Source organism: Nelumbo lutea, chromosome 8 (genome assembly GCF_056320005.1).
Source record: "Nelumbo lutea isolate HS-2025 chromosome 8, American lotus-T2T, whole genome shotgun sequence".
In the NCBI taxonomy this organism is placed as follows: domain Eukaryota; kingdom Viridiplantae; phylum Streptophyta; class Magnoliopsida; order Proteales; family Nelumbonaceae; genus Nelumbo; species Nelumbo lutea.
Genome location: NC_142691.1, coordinates 16,931,371 through 16,959,319, shown reverse-complemented (window position 1 = coordinate 16,959,319; position 27,949 = coordinate 16,931,371). Strand labels below are relative to the sequence as shown.

The 27,949-nt window shown below is 38.9% G+C and overlaps 2 protein-coding genes across 2 annotated transcripts; one reads left to right on the top strand and one right to left on the bottom strand.

Annotated features, from left to right (window-relative positions):
• Window positions 1-1,402: 1,402 nt before the first annotated feature.
• On the top strand, window positions 1,403-10,291 carry LOC148843036 (ubiquitin C-terminal hydrolase 22-like). The gene is made up of 4 exons (XM_088957205.1): window positions 1,403-2,759; window positions 3,319-3,443; window positions 8,161-9,253; window positions 9,810-10,291. The coding sequence occupies exons 1-3, from the start codon at window positions 1,894-1,896 to the stop codon at window positions 8,928-8,930; spliced, it is 1,761 nt and encodes a 586-aa protein (XP_088813331.1). The 5' UTR covers window positions 1,403-1,893; the 3' UTR covers window positions 8,931-9,253; window positions 9,810-10,291.
• A 6,020-nt stretch (window positions 10,292-16,311) lies between these two features.
• LOC148843035 (putative transporter C405.03c) lies at window positions 16,312-21,952 on the bottom strand. Its single transcript, XM_088957207.1, has 8 exons — window positions 21,495-21,952; window positions 19,675-20,085; window positions 19,288-19,505; window positions 18,793-18,863; window positions 18,604-18,705; window positions 17,123-17,240; window positions 16,906-17,041; window positions 16,312-16,761 (listed from the first exon to the last, which is right to left on the bottom strand). Exons 1-8 carry the CDS (start codon window positions 21,573-21,575, stop codon window positions 16,699-16,701), a joined length of 1,200 nt encoding a protein of 399 aa, XP_088813333.1. The 5' UTR covers window positions 21,576-21,952; the 3' UTR covers window positions 16,312-16,698.
• Window positions 21,953-27,949: the final 5,997 nt, after the last annotated feature.

The following is a 27,949-nucleotide window of genomic DNA, read 5'->3' as shown; positions in this document are numbered from 1 at the left end:
GGTGCGAAGACTTCAGTGTAGTCCACGCCATGTTTTTGGGTGTATCCCTTTGCAACCAAACGGGCTTTGTATTTCTCCACCTCACCACTTTCATTGAGTTTTGTCTTGTACACCCAGTTCACCCCAACCTTCTTTGCTCCAATAGGCAAGTTTGTCAATTCCCATGTATCATTTTTCTCTATAGCTTCAATCTCCACATTCATTGTTGTTCTCCATTTTGCATCTTTTAGTGCTTCTTTGAATGAAATTGGATCATTGGCAGCAAACATCGCTAAATTTGTCATGTCTTTTTTCTCTGATAAGCCTTCTCCACTTACTTAATCTCTCATCCAAATTGGTTGCCTTCTTGTCCTTTGCTCAAGAGATTCAAGTGAGAGATCTTCACTTGAGCTAGATGACTTTCTTTCAATTGAGCCATTTGAGCCACCAACTTTGCTTTCCTCAATATTGCGATATTCAGCAGTTCCAGCTTCATGTCGTTTATATTACTTATTAGGTTGTGCCAAATTATCCCTCATCAGTTGGTTTTCTTTTCCTCTCCGAGCCCTCAAGAGCCGCTAGAGCTTTAATTATAAAGACATACAAAGTAATATAAACGACAAGATTTTGTAGCATTCTACATCTTTGTATTTGCACTCCCTCTACACTAAGCCTTTAGGCTTCGTTTGGTTTGTGGGAAGATTTGGGTGGGATGGGATAGGAAAGTGTAAAAAATTACATTTCCATTGTTTGGTTTTATATATGGGAAAATAATAGGAAAACACTATTACAGAGAGAGAAGAAGGGAGAGAAGAGAGAAGAGGAAGATGGGAGGGAGAGACAAGAACTCCATGACTAAGCTTCGATCTATGTTAACGAACCCAAATCCAAGCTGTACCAAGGAAAAAAACCTTCGATTTGTGTTTGCGTCGATCTGGGTTCTACCAATGGCAGAAACATCTTCAACGAGTGACGGTGGCTACCAGCAACAGCAATGGTGCAGCAATAGCGAGGTAGAGGATGAAGATGAAAAAACTCGAGTTTTTCCACCGGAGTTGCATGGTTTTGGTGTGACCCAAATTCCACAATTTTAAGATCTCACATCCCGCTTTTTTCTCATTCCATCCCCCTATCTCCCTTTAAAACAAATGAAAGAAAAAAGAATATTTCCTTTTTTTTCATCCCCATCCCACAAACCAAACGGAGCCTTAACATCTCATCTAATTTCACCTTGCCGGCCCTCAATGGTTCAGGCTTGAAAAAAAAAATAAGGTAAACATTCAGACAAAAATGAATCAAACTTTGCACCCAAATCATTTAGACATCGTAATTTTGCACCGGTGCAATCTGCAATTTGCAAACTGTAGTGGTGGGGCTAATCAATTTCCTTTAAGTAGTAAAGAGAATACCCAAAATAGCCCTCAGCTCAGGGGTCAGCGGTCAGTAGAGGAGCAAGGAATAAAATTTCCTCCTCACCCTCTCTCTCTCTCTCAACCTCGAGTCCTCGACTCACACGCAAATCTGAAATCTCTCGGTGTCTCCTCTCTATTTGGATCCAAACCAACAGCAAAAGCAGCAAGGAATAAAAATCAATTAAAACCAGAAACATATAAAAATCAAATCCTTCCTTTATCTCTCGCCGAAATCAAATAAAAGTGAAATGGTAGAAGTTTTGATTTTCGAAAAGATGAAGAAACCCCAAAAGAATTCCCGTAACCTCAGAGTCAGGCACAATAAAAACAACGGATTTTGATTCTGTTTTAGCTCCGCATTCCTACGGTTTCAATCCCCGGATTTCTCGATCTTTTCTTTTAGACTGATTCGATCGATCCATGAAGCTTATCTCCTGCAGAACTAGGGTTTCTTCTTCTTATACTCTTCTGCAGAACATCGTCAGCATCCAGGGCTCTTTCGATGTCATCACTCAGCAATCACCATCGAAATGGTCAGATTCCCCTGCCGTGTCCTCACATCTCCGATTTCAAATCCAGACATGGCCACAAGCCCTTCCGAGCCCTACAGGAATGCCTACGAGTCAAGCCACTCGGCCGTGCCGCGATCCGCCGCGACCCGGACGAGGTCCCTCGCTGCGGCTCCTGCGGGGAATCGTCTCGCCCCCGCCTCTATGCATGCGTCGCTTGCGCCGCCGTTTTCTGCCACTCGCCGCCCGAGTCGTCCCATGCGGCCGCTCATGCCGAGTCGATGCTACCGGGTCACGAGATTGCTGTCGACGTCGACCGCGCCGAGCTCTTCTGCTGTGCATGTCGCGACCAGGTCTACGATCGAGACTTCGATGCGGCGGTTGTTCTTGCGCAGACGGAGGCTTCAACGCTTGGCGGATCAACGATGCCCGCTGCTCCGCCGGAGAATCTGAGGAAACGGAGGAGGGTGGATTACCGGCCCTGGGCGCCTGATCCGAGAGAGCGCGTTTTGATGGGAAGGTGTTCGAGTCCGTTGCAGAGGGGAGACGGCGATCCTTCGGTGGGTTTGCCTTGGGGATTGCGGGGGCTCAACAATCTTGGCAACACTTGTTTCATGAATTCGGTCTTGCAAGCACTGCTTCATACGCCACCACTGAGGAACTATTTCTTAAGTGATCGCCATAATCGTTACGTTTGTCAGCAGAAGAACAATGTCAGTAATGTTCCTAGGAAGAATGCCATCGGACACGATAACAGTAAGAATTTGCGGTTGTGTCTGGCTTGCGACATGGATGCGATGTTCTCTGCTGTTTTTTCCGGTGATCGGGCGCCTTATAGCCCTGCGAAATTCCTATACAGGTTTGATTCGATGTCAAAGTTTTGTTCTTTAATCTCACCATCTTACCTACGCTTATCGGATTTTATATTGTTGCAGCTAGGACCTATGCATACGCCTGAATTTCATATCTTTCAGCCTTTCACCATGATTTCTCTATCTTTCGTGTTCTCTGTTAATGTTATTGTTTTCTGATGGTGATAATGCTACTGTTAGACTAATTCTTCAATGTTGGTGGTAGCAATGCTCATATAAAATATAATTGTATATTTTTCTTTTTTATTTCTTTCCGAAGTAAATTGAGCATCAAAAGATAAGTTTGCAGTACACGTTATCTCCTACCAAACTGAAATATTGCAATTTGGTGTGCTTTTCGTTCATCCCATCATGGTTTTGTCTCGTCATCAGTTTTCTTGATGGAAGCTTCTTTCTAAGTTGTATAATTGATTTCTTTTTGCTGCACCAGTAGATTTTCTTGAGTACCAAATCAAGTGGGTTCTACTTCTACGGATGGAATTTTGAAAGTATTGTGATAATGAAGCAGCAGTTTTTTGATTGTTGAAAACTGTGACTTTGTTGCAGTTGGTGGCAACATGCAGCAAACCTAGCAAGTTATGAACAGCAGGATGCCCATGAATTTTTCATTTCCATGCTTGATGGTATCCATGAAAATGTGGAGAAAGGTCAATGTAGGCCCCAGAGACAAGGTAAATTCCTTTGCATATTGAAGATTTATTTGCATTTCCTTCCCTTTCCTTTACTTGTTTCTGTCTTTTGAGTTTTTGTCAACTATTTCTGCCTTCCTGGATGTTTAACATTTATTGAATATAGACAATAAGGGAAAGCTAGAAACAGCAATATGTGTAAATTGTGCACATGCGGCATATTGGAATTTTAATTGACAGGTTCCAGCATGGACGCTATCCATATGATGATATCACCAAAATAGAAAGTTATATGAAATGGGTGTTTTATGCCTTGTAGTTTATATATCCAATCAATCTTATGGTGTGGGACTCCCCACATGTACACCATATATGGGGTGCTTTTACTGTCCTACTACTTGATTGATACAATTTATTTTTCTCAAAGCTATTTGTTTTTTCAGCTCTTGATGTTGTATGCTGCACTTCTTCTGTAAAAGGCATGTTATATACAATGTACATAGTCATGCTTTTTAGGTACAGTAGAGGGTCATGTAGATTTGTTTTTCTTAGATGTTCTCTGATCCTTTTGAATTTAGTAGCATTCTATCATTTTAAATTTGATTTATGAAGTTTACTGTGTAACATGGGGCTCATACTATCAGGGGATCACACTTTTTGATTGGGGAAAGGTATCGGAGGTTGTAAAATTTAGTAAGGATATTGTTTTTAAATACATTTTTTATTGAGTATGACCTAATGGAGCAAATTCATTAGGGTAAATTACACGGAACCCCCCTGTACTATGGGGTCAGTGACAAAGACCCCCCTGCACTTTTTTTGCAACAAAGGCCCCCCTGAACTTTTACGTGTGACAGGTGCCCCCTCGGCCGTTAAATCAGGTAACGTAAGGTGTTAAATTACCAAAATACCCATTAAACTTTTTAAATTTTCTTTTGTTGCCATTCTCTCTTAAAATCTAACTGGCCCAAAAGTAACTTTAATCGTAACAATCCGTTCACCATAGCCACAAGTTCTTGTGATATTTAGGGGATGAAGGTTTTTGTGGGTGTGGTCGTATTGCCCAGATCTGCAAGTTCATAGGTAATGTCAGTATTATGCAAGGCACCATCACTGTCTTCTAGCTAGGAAGCCTGTTTATGTGAACACAAAGCAGTATCATGGAATTCTGAGATGAAGACAATCACGTGCTAAGATTGAGCTGGAAAAGAAACCAATAAAAGTTAGGAGGCCTTGTCTTCATGAATCTCAGCACGAACATGCAACCAGAATTAGGGTTGTTATTTAAACATAAGGTCTGGTGTCCGATCTCTTTGCTGAAGGCAAGACAGCCTATGCTACCATGGTCTGATCTCTTTGTCATTGGTTTCATCTTTGCTCAAGGCCAGAATAGTTTGATTTAGGTTGTTCTCACTTCCTTAATCAACTGATACTACTCAAAACTTTCTGCTTCTGTTCTATCTTTTCATCACTTCTTTCCCTTGGGACTGAACAATATCAGTTCATCATGGCAATCATGCTGAACTGAACCACCCATTCTTCAAGAATTGTACACTTGCTTAGTGAGTTGTGAAGAACAAATTAACTGCTCAAGCCTTCTATTAAGACTTATTGATGTTGATTGCCAAATATACTCAGTTCTTCTTTATGCAATGATTTGATTGCAGTTCCAGAACACGGGGAATGAAAGTAGTGAATAGAGTTGCTCTGGAAGGCAAAACCAGGAGGATTTCAATCACCGAGAAGGCTTCTTCAATCTCAGCAGTGGAGGTTCTAGTGGTGATGGCTTTTCCGGCACGATTGTCCAGCACAACCTTAACATGAACCGAAAGACAAAATCTTGGCCTCCTTGAGGTGTTGAAAAACCAGTTGGCATTCCTGGAGAACTTGGGTGAGAGAAGAGACTGGAGAGATGAAGATGACAGAGAGTGGATTATCTTGGATGGGACTGAGATGTAAGAGAGCTTCTGCATGTTGTTCTTCAACTTTGCCATCACAGCCATCAGAGGGATCCCCTTCAGAAGCTCTCTGTTAGTGTTCTTCATTTTCTTTCTCTGTACTCTAGAGTTTAGACCAGAGAGAGAGAAGAGGGTAGTTTGAGCAAAGTAAATGGGATGAAGATAATAACAGAAAAAGAGAAAAAGCTAAAATAAATTAGAAAAGGTAGTTTAGGCATTTAGAAAACTTTAAACAGTAAAATCAGAATCTTTTTCGAAGTTAACTGACAGAACACTAACGGAGGAGGGTCTTTGTCTAATGGCCAAAGTTAGGGGGGGCTTTGTTGCAAAAAAAAATGCAGGGGGGTCTTTGTCACTGACCCCATAGTACAGGGGGGTCCGTGTAGAACACTAGAATAGATTGACTAAAAGAAACCAGACTGTAATGAGATTCTGATCTTGCCAATCCAAGGTTGTTAGGGTTAAATTGCCCACAAGGAGAAGCCGAGTTATAGATGCTTATAGTGTTTGGCACATAATTTACATGCGCTTTATATAAAAGCAGATTAGATCTCAACAGATAAAGATGGTAGATTTATCAGAGAAAAAATTAAATGTTCCTGAGGGACAGGCCTAAGATATCTTGGTTACCCTCTTTAATGAGATGGTAAAATTGAATTTTGATGACCGTAGCCTGGGAAACCAAGGGCCATTAGGAGTAGGAGGTGTTTTCAGAAATCATGAGGGGGAGGCCATTTTAGCTTATTCTGGCTCAATAGGTACTGGAAATTCCATGGGGGCTGAATTGCTATCATTCATCTTCATCCAAGGCTGAGGATGGCAAAAGTGGTTATAGATTGGCTAAAAGGAGGAATGGTAGGAGCATTGCAGTTTAGACATCAAACTAGAGAACAGCCAATAACATTGTTGATTCCTTAGCTCTAGGAAATAGACAAACAATAACTTGGGAGGTCTCCCCTGGGTTGAAAAGTGTTGCATGCAATGTTCAATTCCCCATGGAACAAGGGAACAGCATGGGCTACGTGTTTGTACATAAAGATGGTTATATTGCTTGTATAGTTTGATGTACATATTGTAATACCAATAAAGCATGTTCAGTTAGAGATGAAGAAATAAATACTCCTAATGAGGATTTGAAGTCCTCCCACCTATATTTTTAAATTATTCATTGTGGTACACAAAATAGTTAAGACGAGATAACAGCAATATTCAACTGCAGGGAGGGTCAGTCTATCTAGTTTCTGGCCTTAGGGCATTGACAAGTTTTCTTCAACTTCATGGTCAATTTCATTGGGAAGGCTTGGGAGTTGGGATGACACCTTCTTCCCTCCAGTGAGTACACTTCTCCTTGGTCTAAATTTTCCATCATAATATTTTCTTGTTGCTTCTGATTTGGATGTGCTTCACATGGTGGGTTCCTTAGAGGGTCTTATTTTGGTGAAGATAATGAGCAGATCCCTGTGTTCTAGAATGTGGTGATACTGCTGCTTGAAATCAAGGGGTGCCATGTCTTTGCTCCATTATTTGATGATATAAGTTGGAATTGGGAACAACTAGCCAAAAGTTCTGCAGTCAGAAGCAAGTCTTTGGTGGATTGGAAGCCTCCTGATGTAGGCTTTATTAAATTAAATTTTGATGGCAGTAGTTTGGGCAACCCGGGGCCATCTGGAATAGGGGGAGTCTTTAGAAATGCTGAGGGCCAGATTGTAGCTCTATTTTCTGGTCCTATAGGGATGGGAGATTTAGTTTATGCAGAACTCCAAGCTGTGATACAAGGAGCAGAAATTGCAAAAGAGTTGGCGGTGGAGCATCATTTAATGATTGGAGGTGACTCCAAATTGGTTATTGGATGGCTAAAAGAACCGGAGATGGCAGCCTGGCCTTACTGGGGGACTTTGAGAAGATTTAAGTGGCTAACATCAAATATTCAGTCACAGTTCAATAGGAAAGAAGATCGGCAAATGGGTTGGCAAATTTCCTAGCCAAACAAGGAGTATATAGGAATCAGCTCTTTTGGGCTCAATTGTAAGCTTTATGATGTAGTTTGGTGGCTGCACCTCGTGTCTCTTTGTTGGGAGTTGTATCATGTATGATGTATACTTGTTTTTATTCTAATTAATAAAATTATCATTATCTATCAAAAAAACGTCTTTGCTCCATTATTGATAATTGGCTTTAAATTTTCAAACATTGAAAACAAGCAGTGAGGTATCTTATTGTTGGATCCGATCAATATTACATATCACAATGTGAAGAGGGAAGAGTTTCTAGTTATGATTGACTGAAAAATAACAATCCTAAAATGACCTAGGACTTCTGTTTACTAAATTGTCTACCTCCATTTCATAGACGTGACTGGTTTGCTCAATTTAAAGTGAAATTCAGTTATCTTACATAGTAACATGTTGTAGCTATCATTCAACTTAGTTTCTATTCAGAGTGCAGGACATCCCAGGGGGTGGGGAGAAGAGAAAAATTTAATACAAAGAGTCTTTTGTTTTATGTTTATAATATGTGGTGTTCACCTTGATTTGTTCTAGAAGTTGTGTGCATATTGACACTTCCAGTAGAAGTAAAATTCAGTATAGCTGTGTGCGAGGTAGAATTTAATCTACACATGGTTTTATTGTCTACCAGTTTTCCTCACTTTCTTATAGTCTTTCAAGGTGGTGATTTGTGGTTCCATCCATTAGCAGAACACTTTGACAAACTATTTGAAATAAGCCACTTATTTCTTCTGAGCTTATGTTTTCTCACATACCATTACATATTTTGACACTCTTCTTTGGTTGTCTGCACAGGCAGTGGAGACTGTTGTATTGCTCATAGAGTATTCTCCGGTATCTTGAGATCTGATGTCACTTGTACTGCATGTGGTTTTACATCTACAACTTATGACCCATGTGTAGACATCTCATTGGATTTAGAACCCAACCAAGGGAATTCTGCAAAGATGGTCTCTACAAAGTCGCATCATGCTTGCAATGGTGAGCCAAATTCCATGATTTCAAGCCAAAGCTGTGGAATATCTACTCTCATGGGGTGCTTAGATCGCTTTACAAGGCCTGAGAGACTAGGCTCAGACCAGAAATTCTTCTGCCAACAGTGTCAGGTTAGGCAGGAATCTCTGAAACAGATGTCTATAAGAAAGCTTCCACTAGTTTCGTGTTTCCACATCAAAAGGTTTGAGCATTCGTCAACTCGAAATATGTCGAGGAAGGTTGACCGCTATTTACAGTTCCCATTTTCCTTGGACATGGCACCTTACCTCTCTTCTTCCATCTTAAGGAGTAGGTTTGGAAATCGAATTTTTGCATTTGATGGAGATGAGCCTGATGCTACCAGTGAGTTATCTTCAGAGTTTGAGTTGTTTGCAGTTGTGACTCACACGGGTAAACTTGATGCTGGTCATTATGTGACTTACCTACGGTTAAGTAATCAATGGTACAAGTGTGATGATGCGTGGGTCACTCAAGTTAGTGACAATATTGTGAGAGCTGCACAAGGATACATGATGTTCTACGTGCAGAAAATGCTTTACTATAAAGCAAGTGAAAAAGTTGTTGGTTGATGATACTTGAGAAAACAGAAATTTGGTGAATAAATAGCTTCTTGTTCTAAAGAGTTGGAATTTTCAAATACAGCTGGAAACTTGTATCTTTCGCTTCTCATCAAAGAGAATTTTGTGGCCAGCATTTTATTACACCAAACCAATACCACATTGGTTTCTGATTCTATTGGGTTGCTGACCATCATAGGTAAAGGAGCAAGTATCTCTGTGAGCTCTCTGCTTATAATATCTTTGAGAGTAAATTTGTAATTCTCATTTGAGGGGTAAAGCGAGCCTGAATTTTTGAGGCATTCTCTGGCAGTTGGAAATTTTATTCCATGAAGGTATGGGTTTCATTGATTTTTTTTTCTACATATTCAAGTGTTGTAGCTGGGTTGATTCTTTTTTTTTTTTTCTTCTCATGGATCCTCTCAGGTGACAATGCTTGGGGGGGGGGGTAGTTCACTGGTGTACTAATTCTTTTCCATTTTTACATTCTCAAAGAATTCTGTCTTCTAACCATTCTGGATTCCCTCCCTTGCAACAATGAAATTGATGTTTAGTTTCCCACATTAACCTGAATCAACAGCAGTGTAGCATTCATTCATGTTTCTTGGTGGTATGGTAGTGAAAGATTGTTGGTTAATTCATGTTTTTCATTAATTTTTCTTCCAAAAAAGCTTCATGGGTCTGCAGTCTAGACCTTGTAATTGGTGGCTTCCTATCCCAACCTACAGGAGGCCATTATATTATTAATTTCCTTTAGCCATAGAAATATGGAGGGAACAATGGCTGATTCTGAAGAGAACAAAGCAAGAACCCCCATGATCCAAAACCTAAAACAGATTTATAAGCATTGCTATGCATATTAATCCTAAACTAAAATTATCTTCCTTGCAGGATCTGTAATGACTGCCAGGTTGAATTGTGTGCCAACCAAGTGTCCCATAGCTACCGACAAATCAACAGTATCACGAGATATCTGGATTTGTTTCAAAATATTAATACAAATTATGTAACTTGGAAAGAATGGCTGCTCGAGTTGCAAATAGAGCGGGAGCCATCCTTGTGTTTGTCTCTAAGTAAGGTTTATGTTCTTTCCAAGTAACTTTTCATTTATGGCATTCCAATTCCAAGGTCAGCAACCCAGCAGGCCAGCACCCAGAATACTTTCTCATCCAGAATCCTCCTGTCTCAAATGTACATGTACAGTTTTCAAGGTTTCTCTTTGGTCACAAGAAAGAGACCTAATTTAAGAGGCCCAAGGTGATGGTGCTACATGTGACAAATGTATCTTTATTATTTGCTTGAAAACACTGTTATTGGCTCATAAATCAAAACCTGGACTTAAAATACAAGTTCCCAATTCATTTTTGAAGGTCTATGTTAGATTTCCCCCCCAAAGGATGAGAACGCACTGGTTTTCAAGCTAGTTTCTTAAACAAATATACTTGCAAGCGTGCTCAACCAATTTACTTTGTGAATTTTCCAAGTTTAAACCATGCCCTGTAGACTGGATTTTTAGACAGAAAAAAGGTTTAAATTCTCATCCATGGTCTTGTAGTACCATAATTCTATTCGTTGGCCAGGTGATTCTGTTGAATGATAATTTATTTGGTGCTCTTATAAAAGAAAGGGCTGTTCTTAGCCCAAAAGGTTGAACCTTGCTGGGATTTCTATGAGAGAACAATTTTCCCTTCTAGGATTGGACTAGAATAATCATCATATCTTGTTCTAGAGATTGGGTAAAATGTTACTTGATTTGGATGCTACAAATACACCTCCCAAAGTGGTGTAACAAGTCTAAGAATGGCGTAGCACAAATTGTTGGAATTTGATCCTAGGCAATTGATGTTGATTTTATGCATTTCAAATCTCCAGTTGAATGGAACAATTAACCACTCAAAAAGTTTGTGTTTGTTGGGAAAACTTAGAGAAAAAAGAAAGAAGAAAGTCTCCTTTCAGCCTTGGTCGAACTAAGCTTTGCTGGACAAACTCAATGTCTCAATTCTCTTACACTATCCTATATAGAGATGGACTCCTAGAGTCCTATAAGGAGTTCCCCAATCAGAAACTACCTAACTTCCTAATCAAACTAGGCAAGTAACTAATTAAACTATAGTTTCGTTGGAAACAAATTGAACATCTCAAGTAATCTTTTATTTTCACATCTTTGACCAATCAATTTAACCTGAATCTTGTATGGCATGAGACCTACCAAGTTTTCAAGCAACATGAATTCGGCTCCCAATCCATGTGCAATCTAGTGAATCACCTCCAATCCTATCGGCCCAACATTTAAATATAAGTAGAGCTTGGGTTTTAGACATAACCTAAGCCCAATTGTTTAATCTACGAAAAGTGCTTATCTTATTTCATCGCAAGTAGACACTTGTTCTTAGTTTCTAAACCAATAATATCAATATACTACTTCCCAAGATTAAAACATTTTGCAAATTCTTTTTATAAAATAAATTATTTATAGATATAAATACATTTTACAAACTGATCTTAAGAAAAGTTGAAAATTGCAGTGGGTAGTTTTAGGCTTTTATTAGAGAGCATAAACTAGGATATTCTCTTTGTTTGACAAAATGACTGATCTTATCATAATGATAAGTTATTCAAATGCTATTCCAAACTTCTCCAATATACATAAGTATTTAACCCTAAGTAGATCTCATTGGTTGGTATACAAAAAATAGCTTACTATCAAGATAGGGATCGAATACAACTTTTCAGTTTTGTTCATCTATGTCCAAAATTCTTAACATAATTGGAAGTGTTACTTGTTGGTGTTTCACTAAATATCACCCATTGAACTTTAGGTCTAACCTTGGCATTTGGATCCAATTGCCCCATCAATTTGGCTAACATAATTCTCATAAATGTCCACCTTAAGGGATAATTCATAGATGAAATAACGATGTTTTGATTTCATTTGATAAGAAATATCATTCTAATTGGAGTGGAGGACATACATTATCTAACACTTATATGTCAGCTCTATACCCACTAGAAACAAGGGAGGAAAAATGAGGTCTCAGCGAGATCATTCATTTAAGTTTGAAATGAATCTACGTTTGAGTTGCACAATTGGACTCATTCATAATAGCCATTACATTTAAGGCTAGGACTACTGGTTTTCCTTGCAACATTGCTGGTGTGCATTGGACTATGTTTTCCTGTACAGGGTGATTTGATTTTGAAGAATGAAGAGCCGTTTAGAGCCTGCCCTTGGAATGATTTATGCTCAGATCGACAGAAATGACTGTTAATACCTAATACCTAATACCACATGCTACATACAGGGTGTTGTTTCTTTTGGTATAATTGACAAATTTAAGTCCTATCAGCCTGAAATAATGAAATTACGAAAATCAACTCAAAGACAACGAATATTCTCATGTAGTGAAAGTAAGAAACTGGAATGAGATGAGTGCGTAGCTGATGTACAACCGTCCCATCCCCTTGTTCCAAGTTCACTTTCGGCTCTCCCAACGAATCTGTACAAACATAACGAGGATAAAAGGGAGCAAGAGGTAATCTCGGCGGACAGCTTTGTGCAGATGCTTCAACCTTCTCATTTTATTTTGTCCGAGTTTTCATGTTCATATCGATGGGATGGATGGCACTATGGCAGTACTACGATCACACTGTGAAACCTTGCAAAATACAATGGAAAATGCAAACTACTGCTGCAATAGGATCCCCTTTTGTTTATTTATAGTACTTACCAAGCTACCATGTTTGATGCCTTTCGGACATCAATAGAAAGAAAAATGTGTCAAGTGTCCTGACGCTCGACATTACCTCTGGTTCTAGGTCTCGATCTTAGTAACGTGCTTTTAATGGAAGTCTTATTGGTTCCAGAGAAAAGCGGCCATCCGTACCGAACTTGAATTTTCAGTGGGGGTTGTGTTTGCATTCTCACACATCAAGTTTTGCCTATTATAGATATAAGCCTGAAGCCCCAGATGATTGTTTAATTGATAGTAATCTCTACCTTTAGGTTGTGTTTGGTTTGTTAATGCTTGCTATTTGATTTTCTTCTCCAGATTGCTCAGGTCCTAGCTTTTCCCCTTTGGGTGTCTGGTTCTTCTATCTTGGTTTCAATCTCTCTGCTCTGGTACGTATTGAGGATGCCGAACAAGGAAGGGCTTTTAGCGTTTTACTTTTCGTACTCTACTCTCTAGTATCACTTGGCTCTATTTTCTGTGTTTTCCCTCCTTTGGCCAAGAACTCTGAAGTCTGAACTCAGTTACCCCAACCACCGCTTTTGATTACTGGAATGAAGATGAATTCGAGGTTCCTCCTGATCCAAGAACCTTAGACCCATAATCACCATTCACCAGAGAACGTCACCCCACTATCGATCAATGAATCTGATTCCAAGCAGGTGGAGAAGCCATCACAATGTGATAGTAGATTCAGTAGTTTGCTGAATCAGTAGTTTATGGTAGATGGTGAATAAAAAATCTGTGTCCTCGTGTGGTCAGTAGTTTATGTGAGCATTTGCAATTGCATGTATGCATTTACGTGAGAGAAGAGAAAGAGATTGTCAATTTGTTTTAGATGTTCTTAGCTGTATGCATAAAACCATGGTTTTGGTATATGGTGGAGTTGTTTGTGTTATGAATCATACAACTTTTTTGCTACATGATGAATTAGACAAATTGAGATTTGAAGACAAGCAACTTTCGAGCTTGATGGATCTCTGTCCTCAGAATGCAAATTTAAATTAATTCATTTTTACTCTTCCATGAGGTTGCTATTGAAGGGTTGAGAGATCCATCAGATGGACGCCCAAAGATTGCGGAATAAGGGGCGAATTTCAAAAATTTTTTCTCTCCCTTCAACTGAGAATCACATTCCCTATTTAGAAAATCATATTTTCAAGGATAAATCTTGAACCTTAAATTGAACCAGATCTGAACCAAAAGGAATGGGAGAGAATGATACCTGATACGGAGAAGCAATATCTCCCAACAAAGGTGTTCACGCCCAAGGAAGGATCCAAAGACTGCTCCCACTGAAGATGGTGCAGTGCAGGATGGAGCAGAATCAGCAGTGTTCTTCCCCAAGAACTCTGTCCTTCGCAAGAAACAGCAGGATGGAACGTGAGCATAGCTCTCTTTTCAATCATTTCTCAAAGAATTGATGTCAAAATCCAATCTTGACTTCTCCCACAGCTGGAGATCGAACTGGCAAACAGGGCGGCAAGAGCAGGGAGGCAGCAAGAAAGTATTCGCAGGGTGCAAAATTCTCTCTTCTTGATTTCAGCACTAAAGAGGATCTGATGTGTTTCTTGGTCTCTCTCAAGGCTGCCGCCCCCTTCCTTCTTTTGTTAACTTGAAAAGATCAACTCCTAATCCCATTAGGAGGTGCTTATCCAAATCATATTTGGATCAGCCTTCTCTTCTAATGATAAGGATAAACCATTATCTTATCTGCAGATTAGATTAACTTTATCCTAATCTTATTAGGAGGTTTCTAGATCTGAATCACATTCAGATCTGGACTCTCTGAGTGGATAGGATTAAGACCCTATCCTAACTGCTAATCCATCTCAGAATTCGCCCCTTTAATTAACTAAATTAATAGCCCAATTCGAAATGGGCTTTAGGCCCATTAAGCTTATGTGCTCACTTAACCTTCCTAACTGCTGCCCAGTTAGGCTTCCTTATATGGTGTGGGACCCAAACATTGATCTACACATCAACCACATGGGTTCGGCCCAGCCTTTGTTATAAGGCCTGGTCGAATACATTGTTAAAAACAGTGCACCCCCTGAAACCCATCAAATGGGCTCTATGGGCCCAACACTTACCCTAAGTGGTCCTTGGGCCAAACCACCTTGTAACACCCAGGGACTGTGGGCAGATGCAAGATTAGCCCATCAGGTATTATCCTCAATGGTCTTACACTTAACCTCTCAGCCTATAATGATCATACACTGCCCGACAAGAGAGGACCTCTCCCTCGGCTGCAAGGAACAGTGCTGCACTCTCCACTTATATGGATCCCGGGAATTAAAACCCTTTTGCAAACATTTTAGAAATCATAATATATATACTTTTATATCTCATATAAAATATATTTTGCAAAACAAATTTCAACGGTTGAAATCGGCTGCCGGCAGTCTTGGTTTCCAACATTGAGAGTGCATTCCCGATCATTACCTTTGTCCGACAAAGGGGCTGATCCTGTCACTATGATCACCCACTCAGATGAATTCTCGGATTGTCCCAATATACCCAGGTTTTGACCCCCGTTAAGGATCTCACTGATTGGTACATCAAAGACAGCCCGATCCGACATCTAGTGCAGTATCATAATCGAGTTTAGGGGTCGGGTGTAACTTTCCAGTTTTGCCCATCAATCTCCAAGGTCCAGGACAATACTGGAAATCTGGTCCAATTCAAAGATTCAATTAATCCTACACTGTATGTGCCTAGGGTTTCACCCCGGTAACTGAGACAAGCCACCCCAACCGACTTGGTGGCACCACAGTGTCAGCCTTGTTAGGATAGATCTCTCCAGACCGACCCACTGGCTGTGAACATTCAAAACTAACACGAGTCTCAATAAGTGTCCAGTTTAAGGGTAATACACAGAAACATACCAAGGGAACATGAATCAAATATGTACTTTTATTCATTTACAATAAACTCATAAAATACATCAATTTTGATTGAAGCTAAGGGCATACAAAACTGTCTAACAGCTATTTCAAATACACATACTTTGTTTTTTAGGGTTCTAGCTTTGGAATGAGAACCAGATAGTCATAAAATTTGAGTTTCTCATTACATTAGGTTTTATTAAGTGCATTTTTGTTTTTTGGATTTAGGGAGTTACATTTGGAATTTGGAGTATATTAGCTTCTTCCCTAAAAGCTTCATATGATTCATTGAAAATTTGTGGACAGAAGAAGATCTGATTTGTTTCAATAAGAGAATCTCAATCTAGATGGACAAAAATGAAAGGATTCTTGGAGTTTATGAAAATTTGAAAAGCATGTGATTTATTCTTTTTATTTCTTTTTGGAATACTTAGGAGTTTAAAAAAAATGTAGTGTTTAATTCAAATGTTCCTTTTGATATTGACTCATTAATAAAACAATAATATTTAGTCCCCTTGCCAGTTATAGATGTAACATGAATGTTTAATTGATAGTAATTGCTCTACCTTTATCATTAGAAACTAAGAGAGAACGGAAAACTGAGGGAAAATTCTAAAGAAATTTTGTGAAATTTGTTAAGAATATCCGTTAAATTTCTGTTTCTCTTATTTTCTATCAAACCAAACATAATCTTAAAAGAATAGACGAGCTTGAATTTCATTCTTGTTATTTTATGTTTTGACTGTCAAATCCAAGTTTCTGTGAGGGTTGAAAATCTCTGGGAAATGCAATTGCGTTTTTTTTATTTTGAATTGAACAGTAATAATTACAAAGCAGAAGCCTAACTCATGTAACAAAAGTACATATAACATGGATCTGACCCCATATCAGTTTGTATGAAAATTCACATGTACAAAAACCCCAACTTCTTTGAACAAAAACCACTTAATGCATTCAGGGCTCTACAAGGAGAAAGGAAAAAAATTCACCTCTCCTGCAATCAAAAATATCTGAAGACAATTCTCTCTCTTCACAGGTCCATACCCCATGCAAAAAAGAAGCATTGCATCTTGGCCACCAGCCTCACATCAGTAGGTAAAGAAAGAATGACCACGAGAAAGAATAGATAGCCAGCTTAATTACAAAGAAAAACCCAAGAAAATGCTATAACCCTAACATCTCAGAAAACCATTCTGATAGACTTGCTATCACAAACCCTGCAAATACCTGCACGAAAAAACTAGTATGATGGGATGAATGACATGTGCAACTAGCAAGAACTAATTTTATTGCTCAACAAGGCAGCATGATCACAACAAGTGGTGGTTACAATAAATTCATGGTTTCTTATTAGGAAGAGAATTTCATTACCTGAGCAGAGCCAAGAATATAGATTGCTGAATAGTGGCGACCATGAATCACCATGTCAGCCACCATAGCAAGTGGTATTGTTAGAGACATGCCTAACGTGGCTACAAGTGGAGTTGTCCAAACAACACATAATGCCCTGAGGAGCAAAATAAATACCAAATAAGAACAATTATATCCTGGAAACGGAGAAAGCTAAAATGGGTTTCCTCTCACATACCAAATATAGTCAGACAGGACACTTCCAATAAAACCATTTGCAAGTACAACTTCATCCATTTTGGCAGAATGGGGAATAGAAAACTTGGGCTCAATTCCTAGGGCAGTCAGAGGCCACACTGAAAACAAACAGAAACAAAGAATGAGTACAACAGAAGTCAAGATAAAACTAATGCTATTTTTTATTTACTTATTCTGGTTTCACTTTGTTTTGCTAGCTAGCTAGTCACTCTTCAGGGTATGTTCAGATATGTTGACCGGGTATATTTCTCCACTAATAATGTTGATTATGTTACTGTGCTGGTACAAAGCATAACATGCATATGGGTATATACACTTTCTTGTCAACCATGGTATTTTGTATGGACAATAGAAATTCCAAGAAAAGCTGATCTAATGGTCAAGTTATATTTAGATAATCTATGTACGGTAGAAGCTCCTCATGTAGGTCAAAAACCTCTTAAAAGGAATTCAAAACATTGTATAACAATTAACAGCATAACTTATTACATCATTACATGCACTCACAGTATTGTTAATGGAGATATCCTAGTTAAGGGAACCATTAAATATAAAGAATCATTCTTTTAAAGTCCAAATGAAGAAGTAAAATACAAGATGTAATTAGTTGCCATTTTCCCAAGCTCCCAACATCTAGGGCTGCATTTGGCATGCTTTTATAGAATTAATTCTGATGAAACTTGTGATTCTAAGAATCACTTTTAAGTTCGAATTTATAAAAATTGTTGGAACTAATTCTTTTTCTGGGCTCAAAGCTCATTCTAAGAATTGATTCTTTGAAGCTAAAAGAAGTTTAGCTTCACAAAAGAAAATTCAGCTTAAAAAAAGAATCATTTTTTGCATAGAACTCATTCCTCAAACAGTGATTCTTTGGAGCACAATTGTAACCAAATATAGCCTAAACTTCCATATCTCAGAATCCTTGTAGCCATACATTGATGCTCAAAATGTTAATAGCTGAGTAGATGATTTGATACTACAGATTCATCAAGAATGTTCCATATGGTTTTACACCCTCTCTATTTTGACTTTATATAATGTTTCCAATAACACGCCAAGTCCAAAATCTGGAATTTTGGAATACTAACACCCACCAAGAATTCTCCTCTTTGGATACCCTTGCGCTAGCAAGGTCCATATCTTTTGTAGAAAGAGAACATTTAGAATTACTTTTTATAAATTGATCAATCAAATTTCCTTTAGAATCAGACCAATTCCACCTAGGTGGACAATATTAACATACATATATAGACACACAGCGAAAACAAAAGAAGGAAAAGGGAACTAATATCAACTCCCTTGTGTTTCTAAAGTGAAAGTATAACCTTTTTTCAGTTCTGAGGCAGGTATATGAAGAATGGATGAGAAGCATAAAAATCTCATGGAAAAACTTTGCCACATCAACAAAAGACTATGGAGAAGTTATGAGCACAGACAAGTGCATTTAGAGAAAAGTCTTACCAAGCCACCAAAGGGCAACAAGTGTAAAAAGCCCAACGTATCCAAACAACTTTTGCACATCAACCCTTTCACCTCCCTCTCCAGAAAATTTTTTGAGAAGCACTGTGGCAAGATTGTTTTAGTAATCAGTATCTGTATAGGAATTCATAATAGAAAAATAAATCAAACTAAGCATATGCAACAAGTAACCTGTAAACAGCCCATATGTCATAGCTGAGAGAAGACCAAAAAGATCTCCAATAAGAGAACGCTTCCCATTGCTGCACATAAAAAATCAATTACAAATTCTCCAAACATGCATTGCTTATGAAATTGTATCAGGTTTTATGTAAATGATCAACTAGGGAATACTCTTTTTCTGGATATGATCATTGCTAATTGTGGTTAACAAAACCCAACCAATTGAGTGAAGAAAACTCCTTGTTAAAAAAATAAAAATAAGTGGTCTGAAACTGGGCAAAGGGTCCTGCAGGCTCAAGAACAATGCAGTTGGCAACTTTGGAGAGCTGTTCTTTTTTTATTCTGTGTTCAAAGGAAAGCCAAAAAAAGAATACCAGCCTTGCACCCTTTTCCAGTTTTCAAGTTCTCAAACAGCCAGAAAAAGATGTATGTGCACCATGTATGCAAATTGGAATTACATATGATATGAAGCATAAGCAGACTAGCAGAGGGAAGGAAACATACACAGCAGCACTTAATTGTGCCTCATCTGTGGCCCAAGTTTTCCCTAGAGCTGTCATGGCAACACCAGCCATACTGACAAAGACAGCTACTACTTTTACCATATTTAGTGTGTCTTGCCCTAAGAATGCACCAATGAAAAGAGTAAAAAGCCCTGAAGTTGAAGACAGCACTGTCGTATTTGCAACACTTGTACGTGCCAATGCGGCATTAGACAAATACTGTATCAAATAAAAAGTCATCAATAAGCATCTTTGGTGTATTTTTATTCTAAAAATACTTTAACCCAGACAAGTATTGCAGATAGAATATGTTTTAATAAATCTTCTTTGTTAATACATATCAAGAAGTTATATCATATCTTCAATATAACATATTGTTGTGCCTCACCTCTGTTATAAACCAGATAGGTGCGATATAAAAGCCATACATAGCAATTTCCCTTGTGGAAAGCTCTTTGTCCTGTTTCATTGTATCCACATCTTCTTTCTGCTTAGAAATTAAAGGTCTTCCCTCTTCCTGAGAAGAAAGGTCGGATTCACTGTCCAGTCTGTCCTTTCTAGGCAAAGAGCCCTGAAGTTCCATTTCAAAAAATTTCTGCACCCCATTAAATTTTGCAGGAGAGCCAAACCCAGCAGTGGACCTGTCTACAGTTTCTGCATGCTTGCCTTTTTTAGAAGAACGACTTCTCAGTGAACTACATAACCAATCCTTGATGAATGCTATTGGAAGATATACTACCATAAGAGAGGCTCCTAGATATGTCACTGCAAATGGCTGTTTATAGTCTGTAAATATTCCCTGTTCAAAGTTAATAAAAAAATCAGCCCTGGATAAAGAACTCCTTGTATTGTGTACTTCAGTAACACCAGAGAGAGAACCAAACCATAATACAGAGCCAAGTAATGAAAATCATATTTATACAAATAGTCCAAAAACCATTGACCATGTTGTCTCTGACTTTAAGGGGGTGTTCTTTTTTTGGATTTTGAGAGGGGGGGAAGTTGGTCAATGAGATTTTGGTTCCCATTGACCAAGAATCCCATGTTCATTTCTCAGATTTATGTGGGGACCAGGGAAAGTTTATTTTCCTGGGTATCACTTACCATTTATGTGGGGACCAGGGAAAGTTTATTTTCCTGGGTATCACTTACCCAGGTAAGTGATACCTATCTCCTAGGTGGGTAAATAACTTTCCCACCTAGGGAGAAAGTTGCTAACACTTGAATGAGACAAAAATGTCCCTTTTAATAATGGATTTTTATGGCTAAAATGGTCATTACCTTATTTACCTAGGAAATAAAAGAACATGGGTAAATGCACTTACCTGGGTAAGTGTTTCCCAAGAAAAACTTACCCAGGTAATTACATTTACCGGGGTAAATAACTTACAGAAAAGCGAACGGGGCCTAAGTATAAACAAATTCATATTAATCAATTTTCATGTTTCTTTCTTTATTCATATTAAACAGTTGGATCATAAAGAAGGGCTACCTTATTTAAAGATTATTTATTGGGTAGAAATGCTCATAATCTTACTGCAGATGTATGCATCCTCCGACCTTCATTACCTTTTGAAGCGAAAGAACAAAGAAGCAGCCATGGAATGCAATTCTCAGGTAGGCAAAAGATCATGAAGAATGACAATGTTATGAAAGGGAATGAGCTTAAAGATGACTACGTGAATTTGCATGCGTGTTGCAGATTAGCTGTAGAAGTCAACTTTCATTGTTTTACCACAATCCTGACATGAGACTAAATCTATCTGGCCAAATTCCCAGCAGAAATATTTATAGCATTTAATTAAACTTCAATGCTACCATGTCTAAAAGGAGCATCTCGTTGTGGCTTTCAAAGTCTGCAATATTATATTACATTAGAACTCAAATTAACAATTCATGATAAGGATCGCTCTCTCCCACCCAACCAGAGAGAAGGATCCTCCACCCCTGGGAGGAAAAAATGCCCCAACGAAAAAAGAAAAGAAAAGTTGCTCTTTTGTTACAGGACATAAAACATTATAATTTTTAAAGAAACAGGAAAGAATAAAAATCGAATTCGAGCCTTTTCAACAACATCCAACCAGAAACTTTATAACTGTCATGAATAAACCATGAAACTACCAAATGAAATTCCACTCCGAGTGCTCTAAAAATTGTCATGAACAAAGGACTCTATAGACAGATCATTGTGGATAAATCAAGACTTACCTGCGTGACTTCTGCAGAAGTGACCCATATGATGACAACGGCTGCAATGAGCATCAATCCAGCTTTGTATCTCCAACCCATCACAAATTACAGAAAGAAATCGAAAAAAAGAAGAAACAGCAAGAAGATCTGTAGGTTCCCTTCCCTCCACAGATCTTCAACTAGCTTACCACCCTTGATACCAAGAAACCACGAATTATAGATCATTGATTTCGAAAACCAATCTTTTCCTGCTTGAGAGTCCACAGAGAGAGAGAAAGAAACAGAAAGGGCCAAGCTTCAAAGGAATTGCTGCACCCACCTCACAAACTGTGCGTCGCTCTGAAGAAACGCCGAGGGGAGAAAAGAGGAGGAAAAGCGAGGGAAGAAGACGTTAAATCTAAGGTTTTGCTCGTTAATTTAACTTTCCCTCCCTCTCTCCATCTCTCACGGAGAGTCAGTTCTTAATTCTGTGCGCCACCTAGACTGTTGCTTGAATTTTCATATTTAATTATTGATTAAACTAATAATAATTCATCGAAAATATAAACAAATAGGATTGAAATATGAAAAGGGACCACCAACGTCATCTGATCAATTCCCACCGTTCATCTAACCTCTCGTAATAGGACGGTGGGACCTTTTTCCTATAAGTCTAGAACACTACTACACAAGTAACGTTATACTACTGTACTGGGAATCCACGGCAACATAATTACCCTTCCAGGATCTGTGGGGCCTGGGTCCATTTCTGAAACCTGAACCCATTAATAATCCGGTTCAGATTCAGTTCAGATCCACGCATCATTACTATTTAATACCCAATAAGGAACCACCGAACCAGATCTTTATCTACTTGTCTCAGTGTTGTCAGCCCCATGGATTGGATTGAATGGCTGAACCGCTGATGCATTGGGTCTTCTGGGACCCGGATCTTTTATGTTTTTTCACGGGCTAAACTTTTGTTTCCAATCCGGGTCAGACAACACTGATTTGTTAATTTTGTTTTTGTCTAGAATAAATTAAAAGTCAAGATTTGGGCTTTTTCTGTTTCGGAAAGGGCGGGAAGGGATATTAGATATCCAGATTTTTTGTGGGTCAGCACCGACTCATCCAATTTCATACCCGGACTAGGAAACTTGTTCAGCCGGGCCCGGTTGTGGCCCGAAAAACATTAAGCAATCTACCAAAAGAAGAAAACTTGGTTCAATTCCCACTCAGTGAACATACTGAAATGAAGACTATCAGCTTAGCCCCAAATAGAAATAGTGCAGGACTGGAGCAGCTATAGCGTTGCCACGTGTAGGACATGAAGCAGTTCAGGACCCTCCATATTGTGGGCCCCTGTCCATCTACTAGTCCTGTCCTGTGTCCCACCCAATTAAAAGACGTTATCCTTTTGATTAAGTGCAACTCCCACCTAATTCTGTTGGAAGCTGGCCTAATGTTTGTAATCATCCCATTTATTCGAGGGACCCACCCGAAGCAGATGTGCCTCGGACCTTAAAATATTCTCGAAATTTGGCATCCCATGCCTACATGCTTTAGGTTTGGACTTGGGCAAGAATTCTTTTGTTTTGTTTTGTTTTATTTTATTTTATAAATATTATTGACTTGAAGTGTATTGAAGGGTTCCTTTCTGTCACTTGTGTGTATGGTAAATGCATTTCTTTGCTTCCAATTTTCCATCCTTTATTTATGGTTTTTGCGGAGTCTTGAATAAATGGGCCCTCCTTTGAGTAGTATAGCAGTTATAATATTAAATGGTTTTGATGTATTTGATGGATCCAACACCATGGATCTTACTTTTAATAAGGCATGGTGTATTTTGACGCTATTTTCTTGCCAATAAATAACTATGATTTATGAATAAAGTTCAAAATGTTGCAATGTATCGATATATTTTAAATAAGGTTCAACCCATTAAAACTAATTATGAGTATCATTTCTTTAATCATTAGACGTGCAATTTTTATATATTTGACTTTGTGAGTATCATATTTTGAACCAAGGTTTTTAAAATTGGATTGGACAGGCCGGGGTTTGGTTTTTGGGTACAATGGTCCGATTGTCTGGTTTGAATAGACTTTTTACTCTAATAAAAAATAAAATAAAAAATTAAATTTAAATTTAAAAGACCCAAAAAGTGAGAAAAAATCATTTTAGGGTCAAACGGTTCGACTGCCCGGACCAATAGGTGACCTGTTCCAAGCTTTTCCCGTTCGATCATCCGGTCCAGTCCGGTTTTAAAAACATTAGTTTGAAGTTAGAACCATGTTAATGAATGAGGGAGAAGGGGTCATTAGAAGGGGGGGCCTCCCCATGAGCCACAATCTCCTATGTAAGGTAATGTAAAGCATAGAGGACAAAATGTATGGGATGGTGGGTGCCGTTGTGCCAACCCCACTAGTCTACTATATATGACATAATTTGTAAGGTCATTTTCCATTATAGAATTGAGGTACAGAGCCTAGAACTACCAATAATATGAAACCTATTCTTTACCATTAGGCTGTATTTGGTTTGAAGGAAAAGGTAGGAGTTCCTTCAAACCAAACATAACCTAATGGTGTAAATTTGGTTGAGATTAAGAACTCAAGCATCTCCTGTCCTCAAGCTCTAGTTGAACAAGGATTGGATCCATGCATTCACACCTACCAACTACCAACCCCAACTGCCAATTCTAAGTCAAGGCACAGGAATTAGAGCGTGCTAGTAGTTTGTTAGCCTTGAGTCAACTGCCAAATGGGTCACTCGATTTAAGCCCAATCCAATTGATGGCCCACCCAGTTGAATGGGTTCTTACTTAAAAGACTACCCAGTAGTCCAGTACCCATGGCGGATGAAACATGAAAGACTAACAAATTTTGCGAAATTGATTTCCATTTCATTGCACATAAAATGAAAAGAAATGAATGCTTATGCTTTCTTGAAAATTGCTTCCATGCCTGTGTTCTGATTTTCTAAAAGTCATATTTCAGTCAGTGGTTTGGTCCTTCTGTTCTCAGTTAATTTACTAAGCCACTATAACCGACCTCACAGTACATCCCATCATGTATTGAAAATATCTAATAATATATAAGTGTGGGATATGTTTTTAACTTATTGTGACGTTGGTGTGAGGAGCGCTCTGTGATATTCACACTAATCCATCTAATTGCTTAAGTGGCAAAGTATACTTACTAGATAATATCTGTAGGATTGCAAACGAATCAGATCAAAATTGGACGGGGGTAAACTGATTGATAAGAATTCGATCAAGAGATCCAAATTCAAATCGAGCAGTATTTAAATTTGATCCAATCAATAAACGAATCGATTTGATCTGATTAATGACCAAATGGATATCTGAATCCAATTTAAACCAAAATCAAATTTGGAATCATATCAGATTAAAATTGATCAATTTGTACCCTTATAATCTCTACTGAGAATTATGCATTAGTAGACCAATCCTTGACTATAGCTCAATGAAATTTTGTCTACCCTTTATCCAGAGAGAATAAAGGGAAAGTGCTCGGCTTTTACCTTGGCCATGGCAAATATCTTGTCACAAAGCTGACCAACCGAGACTAACCATTCCATTGGATGTCCCTTGCAACAATTATTGCAACTATAGGGTGCAAATTTTAACTCTTACAAAAGTAGGGTCCATGTAATTTACCGTTTTGTCTAGTAAGCCAAGCATAGAAAACAATGAAGAAAAGTAAAAAATTGAAGACGTTAAATGATGAGGGGTAATTTGGCCCAACGCATTGGTATGCGAACATGTAGAGTGATCTGATGATTTGATGACAATTCAGCATTTTCGAATACCTCAGCATGCTAGGTCAGCTAGGGCACCTCGGTTAAGACTGAGGTCCGAGCAGCTTGTGGTGTCTAGACCTGTTGAAGTGCCATATAGCCCTCTTCTAGAAGCTAATCAACCGTTTTCGATCTTTCTGGGATCACAATATCAATGAACCTTATTCGTATCCCACCTGAATTGGACAGACTTGATAAGCCTTATCAACTCATACGAAGTCCATTTTTGGGTGTGAAACAAACTCTTGGTTACGCGGGCTGGAGATCTCGGATATGTTTTATGAGCCCTACAACAGCTTGCCTATATAAGGGCATCACCACCAGTCTCATAGGGTATTTGCGATTTAACTCTATTGCTCTCTTATTCACAAGCAAATTAACTCACTACAACACTCTTCACTAATTTAAGCATCAGAGTGCCCACATTGGATAAAGCACCCTAGGACCTTTGATACTGTGTTTCTTGCAATTCGACCGATCACGTGTTAGTTCAACGTCCGATTGCCCTCCAGCTAGGAACAACCAGATCATACATCATCAATAATTATTCATGAAAATAAACTGTACTCATAGAATATACACGTGAGATTTCAATTTAAAAACCAAGAATATTATTCAAATAAATTAATTAAAATCCAAGAACAAAGACAAAAATTAAGGGGTACACCTTACATGGTTTTGGGATGAACATTTTTAAATTTGAGAATGCCCAAGCCCCGAGCCTACGAATGCCTGTTTTCTTTTTTCTTTCTTTTTTGGGTAAGAGACAGGATGCCTGGGTTAAGCACAACTGCGGTGCCATAAAAGGTAATCATGAAATGTTTGGTTTAAAGGAAAAGTAGGGAAAGAAAAGGAAAGAAAGGAAAGCCTTTACAAATCTTCTATAGGTTTACCTAGATTTCCCATCCTTTCCCTACTGTTTCCTTCAAACCAAACATAGCGGAAGGGGTTTCTGTCGGAGTTGTCATGGTGAAAGTCCGGATATACTGTGACCACGATGCTGTGGCCACTGCAGTGAACTTAATGGAATTCATCCATTTTAGGACTGTCAATGGATCGGTTTTACCTGACCAATCGAACCAAACCATGCAATTGCAATTATATCAGTTCTGGTTCTGTCAGTGTTCCGATTAACGACTGAGTTGGTACTGGTTCTTGTTTCTTCCAAATTAATTAAGACCTGTTTCAATTATTATGTTTATAATATATAAAGGTTTTTTAATTTTTTATAATTTTTAATATATTTTATGTCTAAAAGGACAAATTCGATAGATAATATATAAGATAATTTTGTCATGGTTTTCAACCGCCGTTCATTTGGACAGTCAGACCGTTTGACCTGTGAATTGTTCAAGCAATTGGTTCCATTTTACTCCAAACCCGATCAAGTAACATTTTTGGTTAAAACCGTTGAAATAGTCAACGACCCATTGGTACAGACAGTTGAACGATTGACTTGTTCAACATTTTTGACATTTTTTTTATTTTAATTATATTTTTTAATTTTTAATTTTTTTTTGTTAGAACATGCCATTTATTTGATCGGATGACCAAACCGTCGACCCAAAAACCAATGACTAATGTTTTTTAAAACATTGAAATTTGGTTAAAACCGGTTCCCTTTCCCTTGCTCCACCAATGTGAAGGGAGGAAAAGTTGGAAAAAGAAGAGAAAGGAAGAAGAAAGATTGGGTAGAAAACAGAAGGGACAAATATTATAATTGTCATTGACCTGGACAGTAGGACCATTTGGCCCCAAAAACTGTTTAGGCAACCGATTCTGTTTCACCCTGAATTGTTATTTTGTCAAAAACTCCGGATGGTTGATTCATTTACTTGAATAATGATTTTTAACCATTAATTTAATTTAAATTACAAGCGGCCATTCATTCAGACTGGATGGTTGAACCACTAACCTAGAAACCAGTAATCAAAAATGGTTTTTGATGTAACCGTTTTCGGCCACGTACCAATGTTTTGTGATGTAAAATTTTTTGGCAAAGTACCTCGTTATTCGACCCGGTGGTGGCGTGCCTTAGTGACGAGCTATTTGGTGGCGAACTCCCTGTGGGAGAACTGCTTGGTAACTACTGCTTGGTGGCGAACTGCCTGGTGGCGGACTGCCTTGGTGTCGGACTGCCTGGTGGCGAACTGCCTGGTGGCGAACTGCCTAGGGCGAACTGCCTTGGTGGCGAACTGCCTGGGGGCGAACTGCCTGGGTGGCGAATTGCCTGGGGTTGAACTGCCTGGTGGCGAACTCCCTGGTGACGAACTGCCTGGGGGCGAATTGCCTTGGTGGCGAACTGCCTGGGGGCGAACTGCCTAGTGGCGAACTCCCTGGTGACTAACTGCCTGGGGGCGAACTGCCTTGGTGGCGAACTGCCTGGGGGCGAATTGCCTGGTGGCGAACTGCCTTGGTGGCAAACTACTTGGGGGCGAACTGCCTTGGTGGCAAACTACTTGGGGGCGAACTGCCTTGGGGCGAACTGCCTTGGTGGCGAACTGCCTGGGGGCGAATTGCCTGGTGGCGAACTCCCTACTAGGCGGTCGATGCCTTAGAGAATGTTGGAGCTCCCTGGTGCGGCGCAATCCGACTGCCCTCAGCATGAGGTGGTCTTCTTTCCTTTGTAGGCTGCGAGAGATGAGGGACCTGCGAGAACTTCATCTTTTCCT